The sequence below is a fragment of the Moesziomyces antarcticus genome (assembly GCF_000747765.1).
Source record: "Moesziomyces antarcticus DNA, scaffold: scaffold_v10021, strain JCM 10317, whole genome shotgun sequence".
Classification (NCBI taxonomy): Eukaryota; Fungi; Basidiomycota; class Ustilaginomycetes; order Ustilaginales; family Ustilaginaceae; genus Moesziomyces; species Moesziomyces antarcticus.
In genome coordinates, this window is record NW_014638989.1 from 260,536 (window position 1) to 278,710 (window position 18,175).

Here is an 18,175-nt window from a genome sequence, read left to right on the forward strand (position 1 = left end):
TGCAGCAACACTTATTAAGTTGTGACTCTGTGCGAATAACATCGTATTTGCAAAGTATGCCACGACGTAGGATACAGGTTAGAATACAGAATGCGCACATGACTAGCAGCGGTGAGCGAGATTAGTTAAGAGGCTAGATGCGATGGGAAGTGATTGTCCGAGATAATTAAAGCAAAGTGGAAGCAAGGCGGTGAGCCTGTTCGAGTGAGCCGGATCCAAGGCCCTGCCTCTCGAATGCGTTGCTGGAGTTCGTTGGCGCAGGCATAGAGAGTTCGGTGAGGCCACGCTGGCGTCGCCACCAGTTGGTCCTGCGAAGGATCGAGTCGTCGAACAGGCCCCACCACTTTTGCAGCATGCGCTCGCTGAGCTCCCACGCCTCGGGATCCAGCACGTCATCGCCGTAGACGTGGAACGAAGCGACACCCTCGTCGGTGGACAGGATCGAGAGAAGCAGGTCCAAGGCGAGCTCCTCTTCGCACACGGGTTGAGCCAGCGCATGCTTGACCAGGCGTGATCGGACGGCTGGCCACGGCAGACAGGCGTCCAAGAAGGCTCGGTGCGGATGGAGCAGCTGCTCCGTAGTAGGGAGCATGTTGGAGCTCAGCGAGTCCCAGTCGATGGCAGCATCAAAGACCAGGCCCTTGGCTGGCTCCTCATCGGCGCAGCCAGACTTGGCGAAGAGCTCGAGGCGCGAAAGCAGTCCTGGCAAGCCATTCCCGCTATGTGCTAGACCAAAGCGCGATGCGATCGCCTGGACAATGCTTGCAAAGGAGAGCGACGGGATGGCGACGGATCGCGTCGGCTGGGACAGCCGGGGGGTCGCCCGCGCGATGTGTTCGGAGATCACCTTGTCGAAGGGCACAGATGAGGGGATATCTGTGCTCGGATAACTGGCCGCCTCGCTAGAGTCTGACGCAGACGAAGGGGTTGAAGGAAGCCGGAGCAGGTAGTCAAAGGAGGCCGCAGGCTCAACCGGAGCCATTGGCTCGAAGGTCATGAACATTGTGCTCGAGGGCATCGAGTGGCTTGCGGAGGGGGGCGGTAGAACCGAGGGACTGGGCAGCGCTTGATTCAGAAGAAGCGGATCCGAGTGCATCCCGACGATCTTGAGTCCAATGTTGCAGCTGACGCCCGAGGGGCAGGCCAGGTTCGAGAATGTCATTGGTGCGGGTGCAGCCATAATTGGCGTAGGAATATGCTGGCTTGGGTCGAACGACGCGTAGCTATCGGCGTACAAGGACGCAATCGGAGCCCAGTCCTGCTCGGCCTTGAGATCATGATCCAGGAGCGCAGACGCTTCAACATCGGTGTGCCCCTTGGCCGCCCGGGGCGTTGCAAACTCGATGAAGGTGGGCATGACGGGCGTAAGAAGCTCGGCGCAACTCGACGTGGGGCTCGACATCTGCGAGGACTGCGATGCAGACGATGACGAGCAGGCGGAGCCGGCTGATGCCGAACGTCCCCTGGCTTGAACGTCGTCATGCGAGGAAGCACTGCTGAGGTCGAGATGAGCGGGAAGGGCGAGATGCCGGGTAGAGCCAAAGCCAGGGTTGGGACCAAAGCCAGGGTCGGTGCTCAACGCCGACGCCGAGCCCATTGCACGTGCCAAACGAGCTTTTTCGCGGAAGCGTCGCTGGGCCAGCTTGTTCTGTGCGCGGCGTCGCTCCAGCAACTGCTGCGAGGTGAGCCCGGCGGTGGAACTTGAACGCATTGTCAAGGCACTTCAAAGGTCCAGGTACAAGCTGAAGGCCACGGCAGCGCGTTGGCAGAGTCGACAAGATGATTTACGCGATGAGAGACTTTTGCTCAGCGCCCTCGAGATCCAATATCGTCTCAGAGCAGAGTGTACGGTGGATGTGAATCCTGTGGTGACTTGGGGAAGGACAGTAGAGAGGGAGTGGACTCAGGAGCGGGAGAGAGGTGCAGGAAATGCGGGGCCGTCGGGAGCGGGGGGTCAAGCGGTTCAAGACCAGCTCATTTATGTGGATTCTTCGACAGGACGGAACGGAAACGGCGCAGCGGATCGTTCTGCCCCAGAATGCGGGAAAGCCGGAAGAGCATGGAAGCGGAGAGCGAGTGCCTTGGCAGAATAGAGGGGAATTGTTCTCAACCAGGCGCTTCGACGGAGGACAGCTTAATGGGCAATACAATGCAGCCGGAAACGCCGACGATGGGACGGGAAATCGCACCGAGGAGAGGGAGGATACGGCAGAGCAACGGGTGATGCAAATGTCCGAACAGCCGCTGCAGCATGAGCAGCGGCAGCATACATCTTACAATTGCGCGCCGGCCATTGCGGCGTGGCCAACGACGGCTCTACTGCCGACAAAGTTGTCGGTTCGAAGGCTAGGTCCACGGCTGTTGCACAGCTCAAGTATCAAGAAGGCGCTCCTCTGCAACAGCGGCACGACAGAAGCCGGGTGTACGCATGTCGGAGCACGCGGCTCTGGCGAGGATGGTTCTGCGGGTACCCATCCGCCGCTGGGGTTCCATGACGAGTTGAGCGCATGGATACGGATTAGGCGTCGAAGTGCCTCGCGGCGAATTCTCGCTTGAGCGAGCGAGAGGGTCGTGCTGTTCGGCACCAGCTTCTCGAGGGAACACGGCCATCCAAGCGAGACAGAAAGCGACACGCAGGCCGACGTTAGGTGACCTAATGCCTCAGAGCTCGTGTGGAGGAGACTCGGACTCTACATTCCGTATTTTGCTGGGGCGCGGCGGCGGATGACGACAAGACCGGCAGCGATGCTCTGAGCTAGCCGCCGCGTGGTGAGACGGGAATGCGCGAGAGCTTCACCAATGTGAAATGGTCTCGGCCGCGCTCGCCGATCTACGTTGGGAACTCGAACTGCACCGTCGAGGCAGCGGGCTTCTGTACCACAAACCACGAGGCTGGGCGTCCGGCGAACAAAACTTGAATGCAATCATAGTGCAGGCCCTCGTGGCGAAGCCACTTGGCCGCTTGGGGTCCTCGCTTGCCATTGTCCTTTTTTTGCCGAACGACGACCGCGCCGGAAGCACTTCCGTATCTCCGACAAGGCAATCCCCGCGGTTGTACCTTCCATTGGGACACCTGTAGCATCCTGTGAAGTAGCCTTACCGCACAGCCGCCGCCTATTTCCCGCAGGGTTTTGCGTCGCCGATGAAGGCGTCTGTGGCTTGACATGAGCTGCGACCTTGGGTTTGTCTGACTTTGAAATTTGGTTCGAAAGACGGCGCCAGGGACTGAACCCTCGGCGCCTTCGCCTTTACTCGGCCCTCTCGGCATCTTCCTCTGCGTCGCGATGGATGTTATGCATCTGCCGGCCTTCTTCGCCGCCCTCGATCATCCAGCAGGCCGCGGCACAATGCAGAGCTTATACTGTGATATCGGCAATGCCATACGGCTTAGTAGGGTCAGCCGCACAGCCTTATCCCGCCGACTTGCTAACAGACCCAAATCGGCTTGATGAGCGGAGAGAATGACGCTCGCATCGCGGGAGGCTGGGTCAGTCGCATAGAGAGAGCCACTTTTAAATAGTTCGGGACGAGGAATCATGCCAGCCAGAGCACACGCGTGCGTCCGCCGCACCTCGTTGCTGCTCGCTCTCGAAACCACAAGCCGCCGCGGACAATCGTGGTGTGGCTGCCTCCGCAGCAGCTGGAGAGCGGTACAATGTGCGACGGTACAATGTGTAAAGGTCGGAACAGGCATGAGCGTACCCAGAGTAGTGCCGCGCTTGCAGTTTGTCATGGCGTCCTCTGCTTGCAAGCGGGAAAACAGGATGGGATCATGACGTCGACCTTGAAGATCGGCGTTAAAGTCCCGCATGGGATCTTCCTTGGATCCCGTTCGCAGTTCCCGTCGGCGATTTGGACCAGTTGCAACTCCGCTCGGATCCACTGGTTGTTTTCCCAAACAAATGGCGCGGCAACCTCTTCTGTTCCATTCCATCGCAGACAGTAGGGCAGCCTTTAGATGGGGGGCTGCCATAGGTTGTCGCGGCGCTGTGCCAGTTGTCAAGCGCCCCACAAGCGCCGCCGAATCCCATCATACCTTCTTGCAAAGGAACGTCCAATTTGGCTGGCTGTGCAGGCCGTAGCTGCAGGCCCATCCCGACACCGCATCCGAAAATCTGGTTCGGCTAGCCAGCGAGGCTGGTTGCGACAGGGGGACTGAGCAGCATCGGGCAGGCAGACGGAACCTTTGCACAACCGACATGGATCGTACGGACCTGGCCAAGACAAGAAAACCTCGTCCGGAAGCGCTGTGCCGAGGACACCTGACCTCGTCTAGCGTGCCTCTCTCGAGTCGGCAGGGCTCGGAGACAGCGGCAAGGGAAGCTTCGCCGCCAATCAGAGTGAAGCATCCTCGCGCCACGAGGCTTGAACCGAACCTTTTACCGCATTGCCACATGGCTTTATCCCCATACGTCCTCGGCGACGGCTGGGCTGCCGCACCTTTCGTCTATGATGTGCCTAGTGCTGCCAGAGCTGCTCGAAGTCCTCACCTTTACGTTCCGTCGGCATGCGTCAGAAATTCTCCCGGGCCTACATTCTCGTATGGAGTCACGCCGCGATGGTAAAACGATGACAAAGCTCGTCCTTCTCAAGCCACAGCAAACACCCCCGGTGACGGTCCTCCGAGGTTGAGGCAGGTTGCTGTTTCGCGAAGATTGCTTTCGATTACTGTAGAAGGCAGCCCAGCTGGTCGCCTCGTTCGATGATCAGGTCGTAATGAGAGGGCATGTCACATCAGAGCACGTTTGGACACGGCGGGAAAACGGCCAAGGCTACCAAACGTGGCTAGCGACCGCAGCCACGTTGTGGTTGGCCAATCACCACGATGCAACCATTATCCATTGTCGAAATGAAGATGGACAAGGCTCTTCGATGAAGACTCTCTGGCGTCTCCTTCGGCGAACATGCGGCGTCTCGGGGATTAGACTCTGCCTTGTTGCATAGATGCAACCGGATATGTCAAGCCCAAAGCCGGGAGCGTCTTGTGCAACTCTCTGCTGCTGGGTACAGTATCCGGCGGCGAATGGACTCGGATTCCTGGACGGCAAGGAGAATTCTGTCCGCGACCATCGGCGAATGGTACTTTCTTGTCTCAAGAACGCATGGAAACGAGAAGGCAGGGCGTATAGGATGGCGACAAGGCACTTCCGGGCCGCGTTGGCCGCAAAGCACGATGACGTGCCCAACAGCCGAGGTCCATGGAGGCGTTCGTCGAGGCTTCCACAGCGATGCGCCAAATCTAACATCTTCAAGATTCGGCAGTCGGAAGTCGGATCGCGGCCAGGGTTCGCAAGTTTTCGCGCGGACGAGGATTGCTTTCGGACAAGGTTTGGAACGATCTTCCAATCTTCTCGCACACCCCACGCTTGACAGCTTCCGCCTCGACGCGCACCATAAATAGCACCGAGCACCAGGACAGAGCTCATAGTGCTCGAGTGCAGCCATGACGATGGTGCCAAGAGCAAAGCGTACAATCTTCGCGCACTTGGTTGCGCTTCGGAATGCTACGCGGCAGAACGCATCCTGCCTCCATCTCGCGAACGATACAAGGCAATCAACAGCACGGCCCCTTGCTACTCAAGCATCCGCAAGAACTGGGAGGAACTACGACAGGAGAAGCGGCAGCAAATTTCATGATGATGAGGGCTCGCATCAGGCTCCCCAAACTTCCATCTATCCCGCCTCCAGGGCGGCGCAACGTCCGCGGCCGAATGCGCCGCAGCTGTTTCAGCACTCTGCACGGCGCGGCCTCGGACAAGACGACGACAAAGCCAAGCAGTCGCAGAGACGCACGACGAGCGACTCCTACATCCTTCGCAATGTCTCCACCGACCCCGAGCTCAAGCATCTCTACACTCAGCTTGCCAAAGCGGCGGAGAGCAAGGACGCACTGCATGCTGCCAAGCTAGCTCTTCTCATCAAGCGAAGGAAGGAGGAGCTGTGCGCTCCGTCAGGACAAATAGAATTCGATCCGAGCGAAAGGATCGTCTTCCTCGCCATCATGCGCGCACTTGCGCCTCACGGTCTTCTCCAGGAAGTGCAGGCGGTCAGTGACGACATGCGCTCGTTCGGCTTCTCAGATTGCATCGACTCGCTCAATCATTTGCTCGAAGCTGCCGTCATCTCGGCCAGAAAGGAGGCCATAGATGACATCCTCGACCGCATCCGCAACTTGCCACCTCCCGACTCCGCTCCGCAGGCTGAGAGATCATCGAAGCTCGCCAACCTCCTCTTCAACGCCAAGCCAGACGTGTCCAGGCCAGGCCAGACTGTCGCGATGGAGATGCCACTCGACTACATGCAGAATTGGAACGCCACGACGTTTGCGCATCTGCTCGAAAGCGCCTGCCAGGATCACAATCTCGAGATGGCATCCCTCATGCTCTCCAGCTGCTATCGTCTGGGCTTCACCCTGCCCCACCAGGCACTCACTCACACCATCACCCTCTTTCTCCATTCCGAAGAGCCTCGCGCCGCCGTCGAGCTCGCGGATCTCATGGAGCAAGGCGGTCTTGTCCATCGCCATGATGCCACCATGTCGGCCGAAAAGTCGACGTCGAGAACGGCCAATCCCCCAGGCTCGGGCACCAGCCCAGGTCAAGTCGCACGTCGATTTCCGCCCAGCATCTGGATGTCGATCCTGCGCGCTTGCGCCGAAGGAGGATACCTACCCGGTGTGGAGCTCGCATGGTCCAAGGCGGTCGTGCAAGGCTTGCAAACACCGGACGACGGTCTCCTTCAGCTCATCCTTGCCCTCTCGGCAAAGGAAGGATGCGTTCAGATGGCCCAAATTTGCCTCGCACACATCGATCCCTCCTACGCTCAACCCTCATCGAGCTCCACCGAGGCTTCGTCATCGCAAAGGCCGTCAAGTGGTCTGGACTTGCAGGAATGGCATCTGGCGCCACTCTTCGAAGCTCAGTGTAGCGCGCGCGACTATGAAGGCGCCATGAACACGCTTTCCGGCCTGTTCCGTCGCGGCTTCGCCATCACTAACCGCTCCACCTCGAGGATCAGCACCTCCATCTTCCCCGACAAATCGGCTCTGCAGCTCGCCGTGCAGGCGTTGACCAAAACGGCCGGAGACGAGGCGATCGGCACCCACATCGACATTGTCAACGCCGTCATCAGTGCAGCCGTGTGGCTTGGCGACCTCGCCCAGGCGCTCGAGATCTACCGTGCGCTCCCCTCGTACCAAGTCATTCCCCGTGATCCTGCGAATGTCAAGGGACATCGATCTCCCAACAAGATCACCCCAACCAAGGACACGTTCAACGTACTGCTCAGTGGATGCATCGACGTTGCCGATTACGAGACGGGCGTCACCATGCTCAAGGATCTCAACGCACTCAAGCTCAAGCCGAACGAGGTCACGTTTGAGCGCATGATCATGCTGTGCTTGACGCAAAAGAACTACGACGATGCTTTCGGCTTTATCGAGGAGGCCAAGGAGAGAGACATTGTTCCAAGCCGCAAGAGCTACGAAGCCTTGGCACGCAAGTGTTTCGCACAAGACGACCATCGCTGGGAGCTCGTGCTGTCCAACATGTCCGAACAGGGCTACCGACCCAGTCTCGCCCTTTTGCGCGAGTTTGACCTCGATCCCGATGCCTTCCGCCCCAGATCTCGCAACCGGTTCGCTGGCAGATCTCATCAGGACTGATACGCACGTCGAATCGGCCTCTACCTCGTCTCACGTTGCTCTGGCCCTATGCCCACGCTCTCACACGACGCGTTCACAGATGCGGTGAAGATTACATTGCGACGAGCCGGCACGTCGAAGGAGCATGATGTACGAGAGAGAGAGTGAGTGTGTCGTGTGATTGAGCAAATGCTTTTTTCAAGGTCAGGATCGGTGATTCTGGACCTGGGAGTCTGCGTCCGAGCGCCATCAAGCACGTCCGCTGGACGAGGCGACGTTCTCGATGAGCTCCTTGGCATGCAGCACGGCATCCTTGGAGCCACGGATGATGCACAGTCCGCCCGAGTCGCGCGGAATCTCGATGGCGGCGCCCGACTCCTTTTGGATGTTCATCAGACCGCTTCCTCCGCGGCCGATGATACGAGGCACTGCCGAGGGCGTCACCCAGAGCTTGCCCTGATGCGAGGCGTCGCCCGCCTCCTTGATCGAGGTCTGGATGCGCTTCTCTGCCTTCTGCAGAGCAGCTTCATCCTTGCCGGTCAGGGTCCAGGACACCGAGTCGCTTGCCGAGGCCGAGCTGAGCTCCTCGAGCTCGAACTCGTTCTCCGCGCCATCCTCGTCGTCGTCGATGCGCGCGCTGGCAGCCGCCTTGGCGCCATTCTTGGCAGAGGGTGCCGAAGTGGAGGCGGAAGCCGAGCCCTTGGGCGTGTCTACGGAGACGCCAAAGTCGGAGCGCAGCTGGCGGAAGAACTGCGGCGTAGCGATGCGGGGGTGGACGCCTCGCGGAACGTCGATCGACTTGGAAGCCGAGGCAAAGCTCGACTTGATCTCCTCGGCCAGAGCCTGGCATCTGTCCTCGGCTCCGACGATCTTGACGATGGTGGCATCATCGCCGCCGGTGAGCTCGGCCTTGTTGACGGGCTCGCCAGTGGACGCGTACTCCTTCCAGCCGGGGAAGACGAGGCGGACAGAGTACTGGGTCTGAAGCTCGGACTGCCTCGAGCCGCCGCGGCCGATGAGCATCCTCTGTGCCTGAGGCGCCACGACGACGCCGTAGACGACGCGCGAGGCAAGCTCATCGGAGGCGCTCTTGAGTTCGTCGCGGATGGCCTTGGCCAATGCGGCAGGACCACGAATGGTGACGGTGGACGTGTCCTTGTCGTTCTTTCGCGGGAACTGCACGTACTGGGACGAGGCCTTGGCATCCTCGGGTCCACCAGCCTTGATGATGAGGTCGCGGATGTTGGATCCCTGAGGTCCGATGAGGATGCCGTGGTGCTCGGGTGCAATGGTGAGCGTGTAGACCTCTTCGGCATCGACCTCGGAGGCGATGGCCTCGATGGCCTTGCGTGCGGCTGCCAGAGCCTTCTTGGTGCCGCGAATCTTGATCTGCGTGGTTCCGTCCTTCTCGTTGTCCTGGCGGTCGACGTCGACCTGCGCCTCGCTCTCGTCACGGATCTGCTTGATGGTAGCGCCACCCTTGCCCATGATGCGGGCGACGGACTTGGTGGAGACGTTGAGGATGGAGACGTTGTTGTTCTCCTTTTCGTACTCGAGCAGCTCGAGCAGTTCGGCCTTGGCGCCCTCGACACCCTTTCTGCCGCCCTTGATGATGACCTCGTCGGGCTTCTGGCTGGCACGTGCGCCAGCGGCCTTGTCGTCGGCATTGTCGGTGGGGGTGGACTGGCCGCTGGGCTGGGCGTTGGCGTTGGGGAAGTTGATGCGGACGGCATAGGTGTCCTGGAGACGGGTGACGTACTTGCCGCCCTGGCCGATGAAGCTGCCGTGCATCTCCTGAGGGATCTTGAGGGTGACGCTGGTCTCGTCGGCGAGCCTCTCGACCTGGGTCTGCAGACGCCTCTTGGCCTCCTCGACGTTCTCCTTGCGGCCGGTGAGGACGACCTTTTTGGTGGCAGCGGCCTTCTTGCCCTTCTTGAGAGCGTCCGGAGCGTCGGTGCCAGCAGGCTCGTCAAAGTCGATGCGGACGCCGAGCTCCTCGCGGAGCTTGGTGATGGCGGAGCCGCCGCGACCGACGAGGTGAGGCACGTGGTTGGCGTCGACCGAGAACTGGGCGACGTGGCCGTTGACGATGCTGTCCTGCTCGGCCTCGGCGGCGATGCGGTTGAGCTCCTTGACGACGCGCTCGACCTCGGAGCTGGGTCCGCGGACGAGGATCGAGTCCTCGGAGAGGCTCGAGCCAGGCTTGTCAGCGGAGGCGGCTGCCTTGCTGGAGCCGATACGGACGGCGACGAGCCTCTCTTCGCCGATGACGGCGTTGAGAGTGGTGCCGTTGGGGCCGAGGATGGCTCGGTGCAGCTTGGCAGGCACGGCGAGGGTCTCGCTGCGGATGTCGGCGGCGGCGACCTGGGCCTTTTGGATGTCGTCCTTGACCGAGGCGAGGATGTCGCGGGCCTTTGCATCGCGAGCCTTTCGGTCTGCCGGCAAGGCGGCGACGGCGGAGGAGCCGCCGAGGACGAGGAGGACGTCGGAGCGCGAGTCGCCGTCGGCGCTGGCCGAGGCGGGAGGGAAGAGGACGTCGACGCCTCGGGCCTCGTACTGCTTGAGACCGTGTCCCTTTTTGCCGATGATGAAGCGGTGGAGGAGCGGGTCGACGTCGATCTGCTCGACAAAGGCGGGCGGGACGGCCTTGACGAGTTCGGAGACGGACTCGCGGAGCTTGGAGACCTCTGCGGGGTCGGAGCCGACGATCTCGATCTGGACGTTGCCGGTGGACTCGACGATGGCGGGACGCGGAAGGTAGATCTGGGCGGTGGGGCTGCGAGGGATCTTGGCGCCGACGTTGAGCCATCGGAGGAGGTGCTTGGCGTGGCTGACGGGGTCCTGGGTGAGCTGACGGTGGGCGGCGACGACGTCGACGACTTCGACGCGGACGGCGTTGGCCTTCTCCATGGCGGCGGTGAGGGCCATGGGGAGCTGGTTCTGGGGGCCGCGGATGGTGACGCTGTCGGAGGGGTCGTCGATGGCGGCGAGTTCGACGCTGCAAGAGGTTGCGGCGAGGATGTCGTTTGCGGCGTCGCCGACGAGGAAGCGATGCTGACGTTTGGGGATGCTGATGGCGAGGGTGCGGAAGGAGCTCTTCATGGCGTCGACCTGAGCGTCGATGGCGGCGACGGTGGCGTTCACCTTTTCGCGGTCGCCCGAGACGATGATGGCGAGGTCGCGTTCGCGCTTGGGCTCTGCGGCGGCATCGTCGTCTTGGGCGTCCTTTGCGTGGAGGAAGGCGGCACGGGGAGGGACGCGGACGGAGATGTCGGTGTTGCCTGCGTTGCTCTCGAGCTTTGCGACGTTGGCGCCCTTGGGGCCAGCGATGAAGGGGTAGAAGACAGGGTCGATGTGGGTGAGGCGCTGGGTAATCTTGGAGGTGCGTTCTGCGACGATGGCTTGGATCATGGCTTGGGCCTGCTTGACGTTGATCTCGTCGCCCTCGAGGGAGACGGCGATCTGCTCGTCGTTTTCGTAGTCGATGTTGTTGTTGGTGGTGGTGGTGGTGGTGGCGGCGGCATCGTTGTCTGCGCTGGGGTCGCGAGGCGGGATGGTGACCTTGACGCCAGTGTTGTCGGTGATGGCCTTGAGGTTCTTTCCCTTGGTGCCGATGACAAAGGCGCGGAGGGAGGCGGGGATCATGATGTGGGTAGAGACGTGCTTTGCGAGGAGGACGGTGATCTCGCGCTTTGCGCTCTTGATGGCGGCTTCGTCGGCGGCCTTGAGGACGAAGGTGGTGGTGCCGGTCTTGCGGGTGGTGGAGGCCTCGATCTTGACGCCGCGGTACTTGTTCTGCACCTTGGACATGACGGTGGAGAGTTTGGTGACGGAATCGTGCGAGAGCGAGAGCGAGAAGGACTGCTGGGCGATGGCGCGCTGGATGACGGGGGCGGAGCCGGCCCAGGTGGAGACGGGAGCGGCGCCCTTTGCGCCCCACTGACCCTTGGCCGGGTTGGCGGCAGCGCCAAGCGAAGGGAAGGCTGACTCGGAGGCGAGGTCGGGCTGCTTGGAGCGAGAGGGGGCGCGGCCGCCGCCGTTGGAGTGGGCGCCATTGGTGGCGGCGTCCGGAGCGGAAGCAGCGGCAGCAGGCTGCTGAGCCTGCTGGGGCGGGAAGGGGTCGTTTACGAGCGACGGGAAGGGGTCAGCCATGGGAGGCAGCTCAGCGGCAGCGTTGGCCTGGGCGAGCTGGGCCTGGTGCTGCCTCATGAGATCGGAGGCGGAGACCATGTTGACAAGAGCAAGGATGGGCAGGGGACGGCGACAGCGACGAATGAAACCAAAGACGGCAGAACCGGGTGGACCCTAACGCAAGAGCGATCGAGCGAGCGAGCGATACACCTGGCAAGTGTGTTGAGGCCGAGGAGGAGTGGGGAGAGTGGAAGATGAGCTTTGCCGGCCTGGAGTAGGGAGCTGCGAGTGTCGAGTATGGGCGGTTGGTGAGCGCGAGTGCTGGGCAAGCAGGTGGGAAATGGTGACGACTTACCAAGTCGATCGGTCCTGACGAGGATGAGGACGAGGATGAGGATGGGGATGAGGAAGAGATGGTTGGAGAGGGCGGGGTCAAACGTTGAGCGGCGGCGCCGAGGCGTGAGGGTGTGTGGCCGTGCCAAGGCGGCGGTGGGGCGCGCCGGTGCGTGCGGTTGGGCCGAGACCAACAACTCTCTCTCTCTGGCTTTCGGCAGCGGATTGGCCGACCACCGCCCCGCCCCGCCCTGCCCCGCTCTCTCTGTCTCTCTCCCTCTCTCCCTCCCTCTTCTTTCCTTTTCTTCCAGCTCATCATGCGGCTCGATCAATTTGGGGCGCGGTCCTTGTCGAATGTTAGAGCAACGAGCTCCGCAAAAGCGGCTCGAGCGCGTTCGGCCAGGCCGGCCGACTCTGGCTGACTGGACCCTGACGTTGCCGTCCAGATTCGAAAAGCTCGCCCAATCCACAGCGTCCTCGTACGCAGCCGCTCATACGCTCATCCGCTCGTCATCATGGACCGTGTCAATTGCAAAAGTGAAAATGTATAGATGCAGATGCTTGTGTATGCAGAGGCCATCCTCGCTCCGACAGTGTTTGGGCCTACGGCAGCACGGCCCGCCGTGATCGCGGCTTCTTGCGCTGCAGCTCCGCTTCCTCTCTCGCGTCGGGCCCACTCGCCCGATTGCGCGACACCGATCGGCTCCGCTTGGATCCCGCACCCGCCGCACTGAGAAAGCCTGCAGTGGCATTGCCCTCCGCAGATGCTCCCACGCCCATCGCCAGCGTCGGATCCGCATAGCCCGCGCGCACCTCGAGCGGCGACGAAGGTCGGCTCGTCGACAGGAACGACGGCCGTCGACGGACACTTCGTCGATCGCCTCGACGTGTGCCGTGATGATGGTGATGATGACTCTCGTGCCGATGGTGGTGATGATGGTGGTGGTGGTGGTGATGGCTTTGCGCGCCGCCGTGCACATCCGGCAACGCCGTATCCGGGATCGCCAGCCCAAACAGCACCGCAGGCACCAGCGTCACCGTCGCCACAATGCTCAGCATCCGCATCACCTCCACCCACGACTGGATGATGCCATCGCGCTCCGCCGTCCCCAGCGGATAGCTCAGCGCCTTTTGCAGACTGCCGTACACCAGCTTCAGCTCCTCCGCGTCCATGCCCGGCAGATTCGTTGCAAGCTTGGCCGGCAAGTACGTCTGGAACAGCCATCCCGCCGTCGCAGATCCGATCGCCGCCCCGATCTCGGTCGTCAGCAGCTCCAGCGCAGTCACAATCGCAACATCCGCATGCCGCACCGTCACCTGCACCGCCACCTGCATCGTAATCGCGATCGATCCACCCCCGATCCCCTGCAGCAGCTGGCACAGCACCAGCATGTACGTCGGATCCTCCGCCGTCCGATACCGCACCATCAGCGTCACGCCCAACAGCCGCACCACCAGCCCGATCACCAGCAGCACCTTGTACCGCCTCGTCATCGCCATCAACGATCCCACCACAATCCCCGTGATCGTCGACGTCACGTTCTGCGTCGTGGCAAAGTAGCCCGTCCGCGTCTGGTCCCATCCCTTGAGGATCTGCACAAAGCTCGACAGAAACGTCCAGGAAATGTAGAACGACGCAAAATCCAGCACCCCGACCACGCACGTGCACACCACCGCACTGTTGGTCAAGAACTGGTACGGCAGGATCGGCACCGACGCCCGGGTCTCCCACCAGCCAAACACCACCAGCAGCCCCACGCCACCCGCGATGAACGTCGCCATCGGCACCTCTGCCTGCCGCTCGCCATGCCCAGCCAGCGTCAACGGCAGCAGAATCAGCAGCCAGCCACCCGTGAAAAGCAGCAGCCCTACCACATCCAGCTCCGTCGCCAGCTGCCGCAGCGCAGACCGCCATGGCTTGTCCCTCAGCCAGCTTCGCGTCGCCAGCCCCGCCCGCTGCGCCCGTCGCTGGCCCACCAGCAGCGTCAACAACAGCGGCGTCGCTGCCAGCGGCATCACCACCGTCCAGATCGCAAATCCGAACCGCCAGCCGCCGTGACGCATGACCAGATCCACCATCGGCCCCGCCACCGCAAAGTTGATCAGGAACGGCAGATTGACAATGCCAATCACCAGCCCACGCCACTTGGCCGTCGTCGTGTCCGCAATGATGATCGACTGCAGCACCTGGATGCCCGTCGTGCCCGCAGACTGCAGGCAGATGCCGCCGATGAGCGATCGCAGCGAGCTCGTCGACGCAACAACCAGGTAGCCGCACACGTAGAAACAGAGCGAAAGCACGTACGCCTGCGGACGACCCACCACATCCGACAGCTTGGCAATCGGCGGCTTGGCGATCGCAAACACCATCTGCTGCACAATCGCTACCGTGCTGAACGACGCAAGCGCACCGTACTCGCTGCATGCAAAGTTGAGGTAGAGGTAGCCCGTGTTGGAGTCGAGCGACGACACGTACGCAACGCAAAAGATGGCCGAGTACACGAGTAGGTACAGTCCTCTCCGCTTGCGCCACAGCGCGCGCGCATCGTCCGCGTCTTGCTCGCGCTCCAGCCGCCCGTTTTTCAGCAGCCGCTGGTCCTCGGGCACTTCGTTGACATCCGACCCGTCGTCGGAAAAGGCGTCGAGGCTCGGTCGCTTGTCGTCCGCCTTGAGCAGCTGCGAGCGTGCCGTCCATGCCGCATCGCTCCAAGACACACGCGGACGCTCCATTTCAGCCAGGTGCAGGGGCTGTTTTCCAACGTTCACAGCGTCTTCCATCGCCGAGTCGGCAGTGTGGTCGCTGGGCAAGCCATCAGGATGATAGGGTGGCGCAGCATTCGCACGCGACTTTGAGCGACCGCCGCGTTCAGCACGCTCTGCGTCGTTACCGTCCAAAGCCGGCGCCTCCGCTTCCGAGCTCGACGTGCCTTGACCGTAGTCGCGAATGGTATCTCGATGCCTTGTCGACGTGCTGGATTCTTCTGGGATGGCATAGGCCTCGACTTTGGCCGATGCAACAGCGGTATCGGCCTTGTTCATCTGCAGATTCGGGTCCGTTGAAGTTTGTGCTGTTCCACTTTCTTCCTGAGACGGTGCGTGGGAATGATCCGGCGATCTGATCGGAGGTGCTGCAGAGCCCGAGCTATTGCTTGCCGGTTGACCTGCCACGGAGGCTGGCAGGCTCAGATAGAAGGTCGGCGTGGATGTCTTGCTCGATGAGGGAGGTGCGAGCGGGTGATTGAATGGAGCTCGAGACGGACGGGTGATGTTTCGCGATGGAGTGCTGGAACGCCCTGGGGTCAAGAAGACGTCGTTGGGTGGGAATTGGATGTAGAAGACGCCTGCTCCACACCTGCCACGCGATTCGTAGAGATGGTCCTCGAGCAGCCGCAGGTTGCGCAGATTGGCCTTGAAAAGGACGTCGAGCGCGTCACCGAGTAAGGGCAAGATTCCGATGATGCAGTCGACGACGACGTTGACCAACATCCACAGCAGCAACGACAGCGGCACGCCGAACAGCGAGCAGAGCAGGATCTGATAGAGGCCCAAAGCCAGTCCGATGTAGTCGCCGATGCCTGGGATCACGCCAAGGATGGATTCGATGCCAATGTTGAAGGGCAGTCGAGAGCCGAGGAAGGGTATCGAGTCGAGGTACCAGGCGACGGTGCGGATGTGATTATAGAGCTGTTGCGCCTCGGCATTGTTGCGAGGAGGATGGACGAGCGGCCAGTAGCGCGCTTCGAAGGCGACAGCGTCCGGCGCCTTGCTGGGAACAGACCCACCTGCATTGAAGGCGTAGCATCCAGCAGAGGCAGAAGGTGCTTTTGGCGGAACCACGCCATCGAGCGTTGACCGTGGTCGATCGGCAAGCTGGAGCGGAAATACAAAGGCGGCCAGCTTGTTGACGGCCCAGCCTGTTGTCGCACGGAGCATCGCCGTCGAAGAAAGGGCGCTAGAATGCTCCCGGCTGTCGACACCGCCAGCTGAGCTGCAGTGATAGTGTCAACCGTGTGGATCTGTGCGCTCGTGCTCGCATACGCTTAGCCTCGGCGAGGCGCGTGGCCGTTGATCTGAACGAGCATCCAAAGGGGTCCGTGCTGAGTCGAGCGAGGATGACGGACTGTCCGTGCTGTGTGAAAGCCGCCACAAGTGAGTCGATGGCACGTGTATGGTCCCGGGCTCTTCGAGCTACTGGCTGGCCGGGTGTCGAGGCCAAGGTGCAAAGCGATGCGCTCCAGCAGTTCTTCCGGTGGGAGAGCTGTGCAACGTGAGGGCGAGTCGGGCGAGCGAGACGCGCCGATGCTGCTCCAAACTGCGCCTTGAAAGATGGTTGAGCGTGTTGGTTGATGGCAGAAGGGATGAAGGGAGCAGGCAAGCGGCAACCGAGAAGGCCGACCGAATGTCTGGACGAACCGAGCAACGTGGTCCAAACGCTGCTCCACTCGCTGCACCCGTCGGTGGGCGTTGCCGACCCAAAATCCCAATTCGGGTCGCCAATTTCGTGTGGAGACGTGCACTCTCACACCGCCTGCTTTTTCTGCACGCTTGCAGCGGAGGAGCGCCAAGCGAGCGAGTGAGCTCAGCCGCAAGCTCGAGCCCGAAGCTCGAACCCACCGCTCGCGCTGCGTACGCCCCACTCTTGTTCCATCTCGGATCTTGATCGAGCCGTCCCAGTATCAGTCGGCCCCCGGTACGCTACAAAGAAAGCGATGCGACAATGCTGGTCGGGATGGCGTGTGCAAGCTGCTCACTCGGACGCATTCAAATAGCCACCAAATTGACGGTAAAGTCGGCAAAGACGCAAATCCGAAAGTCCGGCAACACAGAATCCAGCAGGCAAAGGCGAAGCTCGGCAAACCTTCACATCGGAGACTCGCTCATACAATCCATTCCGGTGGTGGGGTGATCACGCTTGCAGTCCTGTCATCGACGTAGGTGCGCAACGGGAATGCTTGCGGTCCGGACATCCGGCGTCTGAAAAAATGCCGAGCTCTGTGCCAGCCGCGAGTTGGCTGTAACGACTGGATCGACTCGATTCGATCAGCACGACGAAGCGCTGATCGTTGCTTCAAGTCCAGCTTACAGCGGAACCGCGCCGCATTGAACGCCTCTCACCTCCCCTCGGCTTCGGCCTGATAGCCCTGCTCACAGTCAGAGGCTGAGCGTGTTGAGTCAGCGCGTTCCGTCGTACTCGCAAACTCGATCCCTGCAGCCTTTCACATCTTCTCCGGCCGCAGCCCTGGGTCGAGCGACTGATCTCCTCCGCGACTTTAAACGGCTGCAAGCTTCCTTGTCCATTCCCGCAAAGTTCCCAGCGCTGCACCGGAAGCGATTGCTTGCATCATCACACGAACCCTAAATTCACGCTTCACGATGGACATGGATTCAGGCCTCTCGCATTGTATACACCGCACGCGACTCCGTCTCCTCATGCTCTGTATACGGTACTGCTGGACAGTAGCTTGTTTCGATCAGGGCGGACCTCGCGACAGGCCTACGAACTTGGCCATGATGGAGGCAGGAATAGGCACCCCAGCCAATCGGAGAAGCTTGTTGTTGAAGCCGACGATCTCAGCTGCGCTGTTCTTCTCATAGGCGTCCACGGCGGCTTTCGCGACTTCGGCCGTCTGATGAATGCCGACATAGTCGAGAAGGCCTCGCGTTTCTCCGCCACCTTGACCGTTGAGATTCGTCTTGGTGATGCCAGGAACGATGCAGGCGATGCGAACGCCAGTACCAAGATGCTCCTGTCGGACGGCCTGCGACCAAGAAAGAACGAAAGCTTTGCAGGCTGCATACGTGGCAGTCCACGGCACCGGTTGGAATCCAGCGGTGGATCCGAGATTCAGCAGGCCACCGTGACCGCGCTGTACCATACCCGGAAGGAAGCGAAGCGACAGATCGACCACCACGCGCACCATCACATCGACGCACGCCACAGCGTTGTCCTGAGACGGATCGGATGCGAAGGTGTTCTTAGGGTTAGGGTTAGGGTTAGGGTTAGGGTTAGGGTTAGGGTTAGGGTTAGGGTTAGGGTTAGGGTTAGGGTTAGGGTTAGGGTTAGGGTTA

At 61.1% G+C, this 18,175-nt stretch overlaps 4 protein-coding genes across 4 annotated transcripts, besides 1 other annotated feature; 1 reads left to right on the forward strand and 3 right to left on the reverse strand.

Moving 5' to 3' along the window:
• Positions 1-166: 166 nt before the first annotated feature.
• PAN0_021d6066 (uncharacterized protein) lies at positions 167-3,973 on the reverse strand (the record flags this gene model as incomplete). The annotated part of the gene is made up of 7 exons (XM_014798563.1): positions 167-1,700; positions 1,789-1,863; positions 2,278-2,574; positions 2,835-2,892; positions 3,059-3,187; positions 3,436-3,483; positions 3,703-3,973. 7 exons carry the CDS (start codon positions 3,971-3,973, stop codon positions 167-169), a joined length of 2,412 nt encoding a protein of 803 aa, XP_014654049.1.
• A 421-nt stretch (positions 3,974-4,394) lies between these two features.
• Positions 4,395-7,663, forward strand: PAN0_021c6067 (uncharacterized protein; the record flags this gene model as incomplete). The annotated part of the gene is made up of 3 exons (XM_014798564.1): positions 4,395-4,547; positions 5,011-5,285; positions 5,551-7,663. 3 exons carry the CDS (start codon positions 4,395-4,397, stop codon positions 7,661-7,663), a joined length of 2,541 nt encoding a protein of 846 aa, XP_014654050.1.
• A 228-nt stretch (positions 7,664-7,891) lies between these two features.
• On the reverse strand, positions 7,892-11,872 carry PAN0_021d6068 (SCP160 protein; the record flags this gene model as incomplete). The annotated part of the gene is made up of 1 exon (XM_014798565.1): positions 7,892-11,872. One exon carries the CDS (start codon positions 11,870-11,872, stop codon positions 7,892-7,894), a length of 3,981 nt encoding a protein of 1,326 aa, XP_014654051.1.
• An 837-nt stretch (positions 11,873-12,709) lies between these two features.
• On the reverse strand, positions 12,710-16,039 carry PAN0_021d6069 (drug:H+ antiporter; the record flags this gene model as incomplete). Its single annotated transcript, XM_014798566.1, has 1 exon — positions 12,710-16,039. The coding sequence occupies one exon, from the start codon at positions 16,037-16,039 to the stop codon at positions 12,710-12,712; it is 3,330 nt and encodes a 1,109-aa protein (XP_014654052.1).
• Positions 16,040-17,577: 1,538 nt separating this feature from the next.
• Positions 17,578-18,175: a sequence feature (In-frame stop codon was detected at splice-junction site;~hypothetical protein).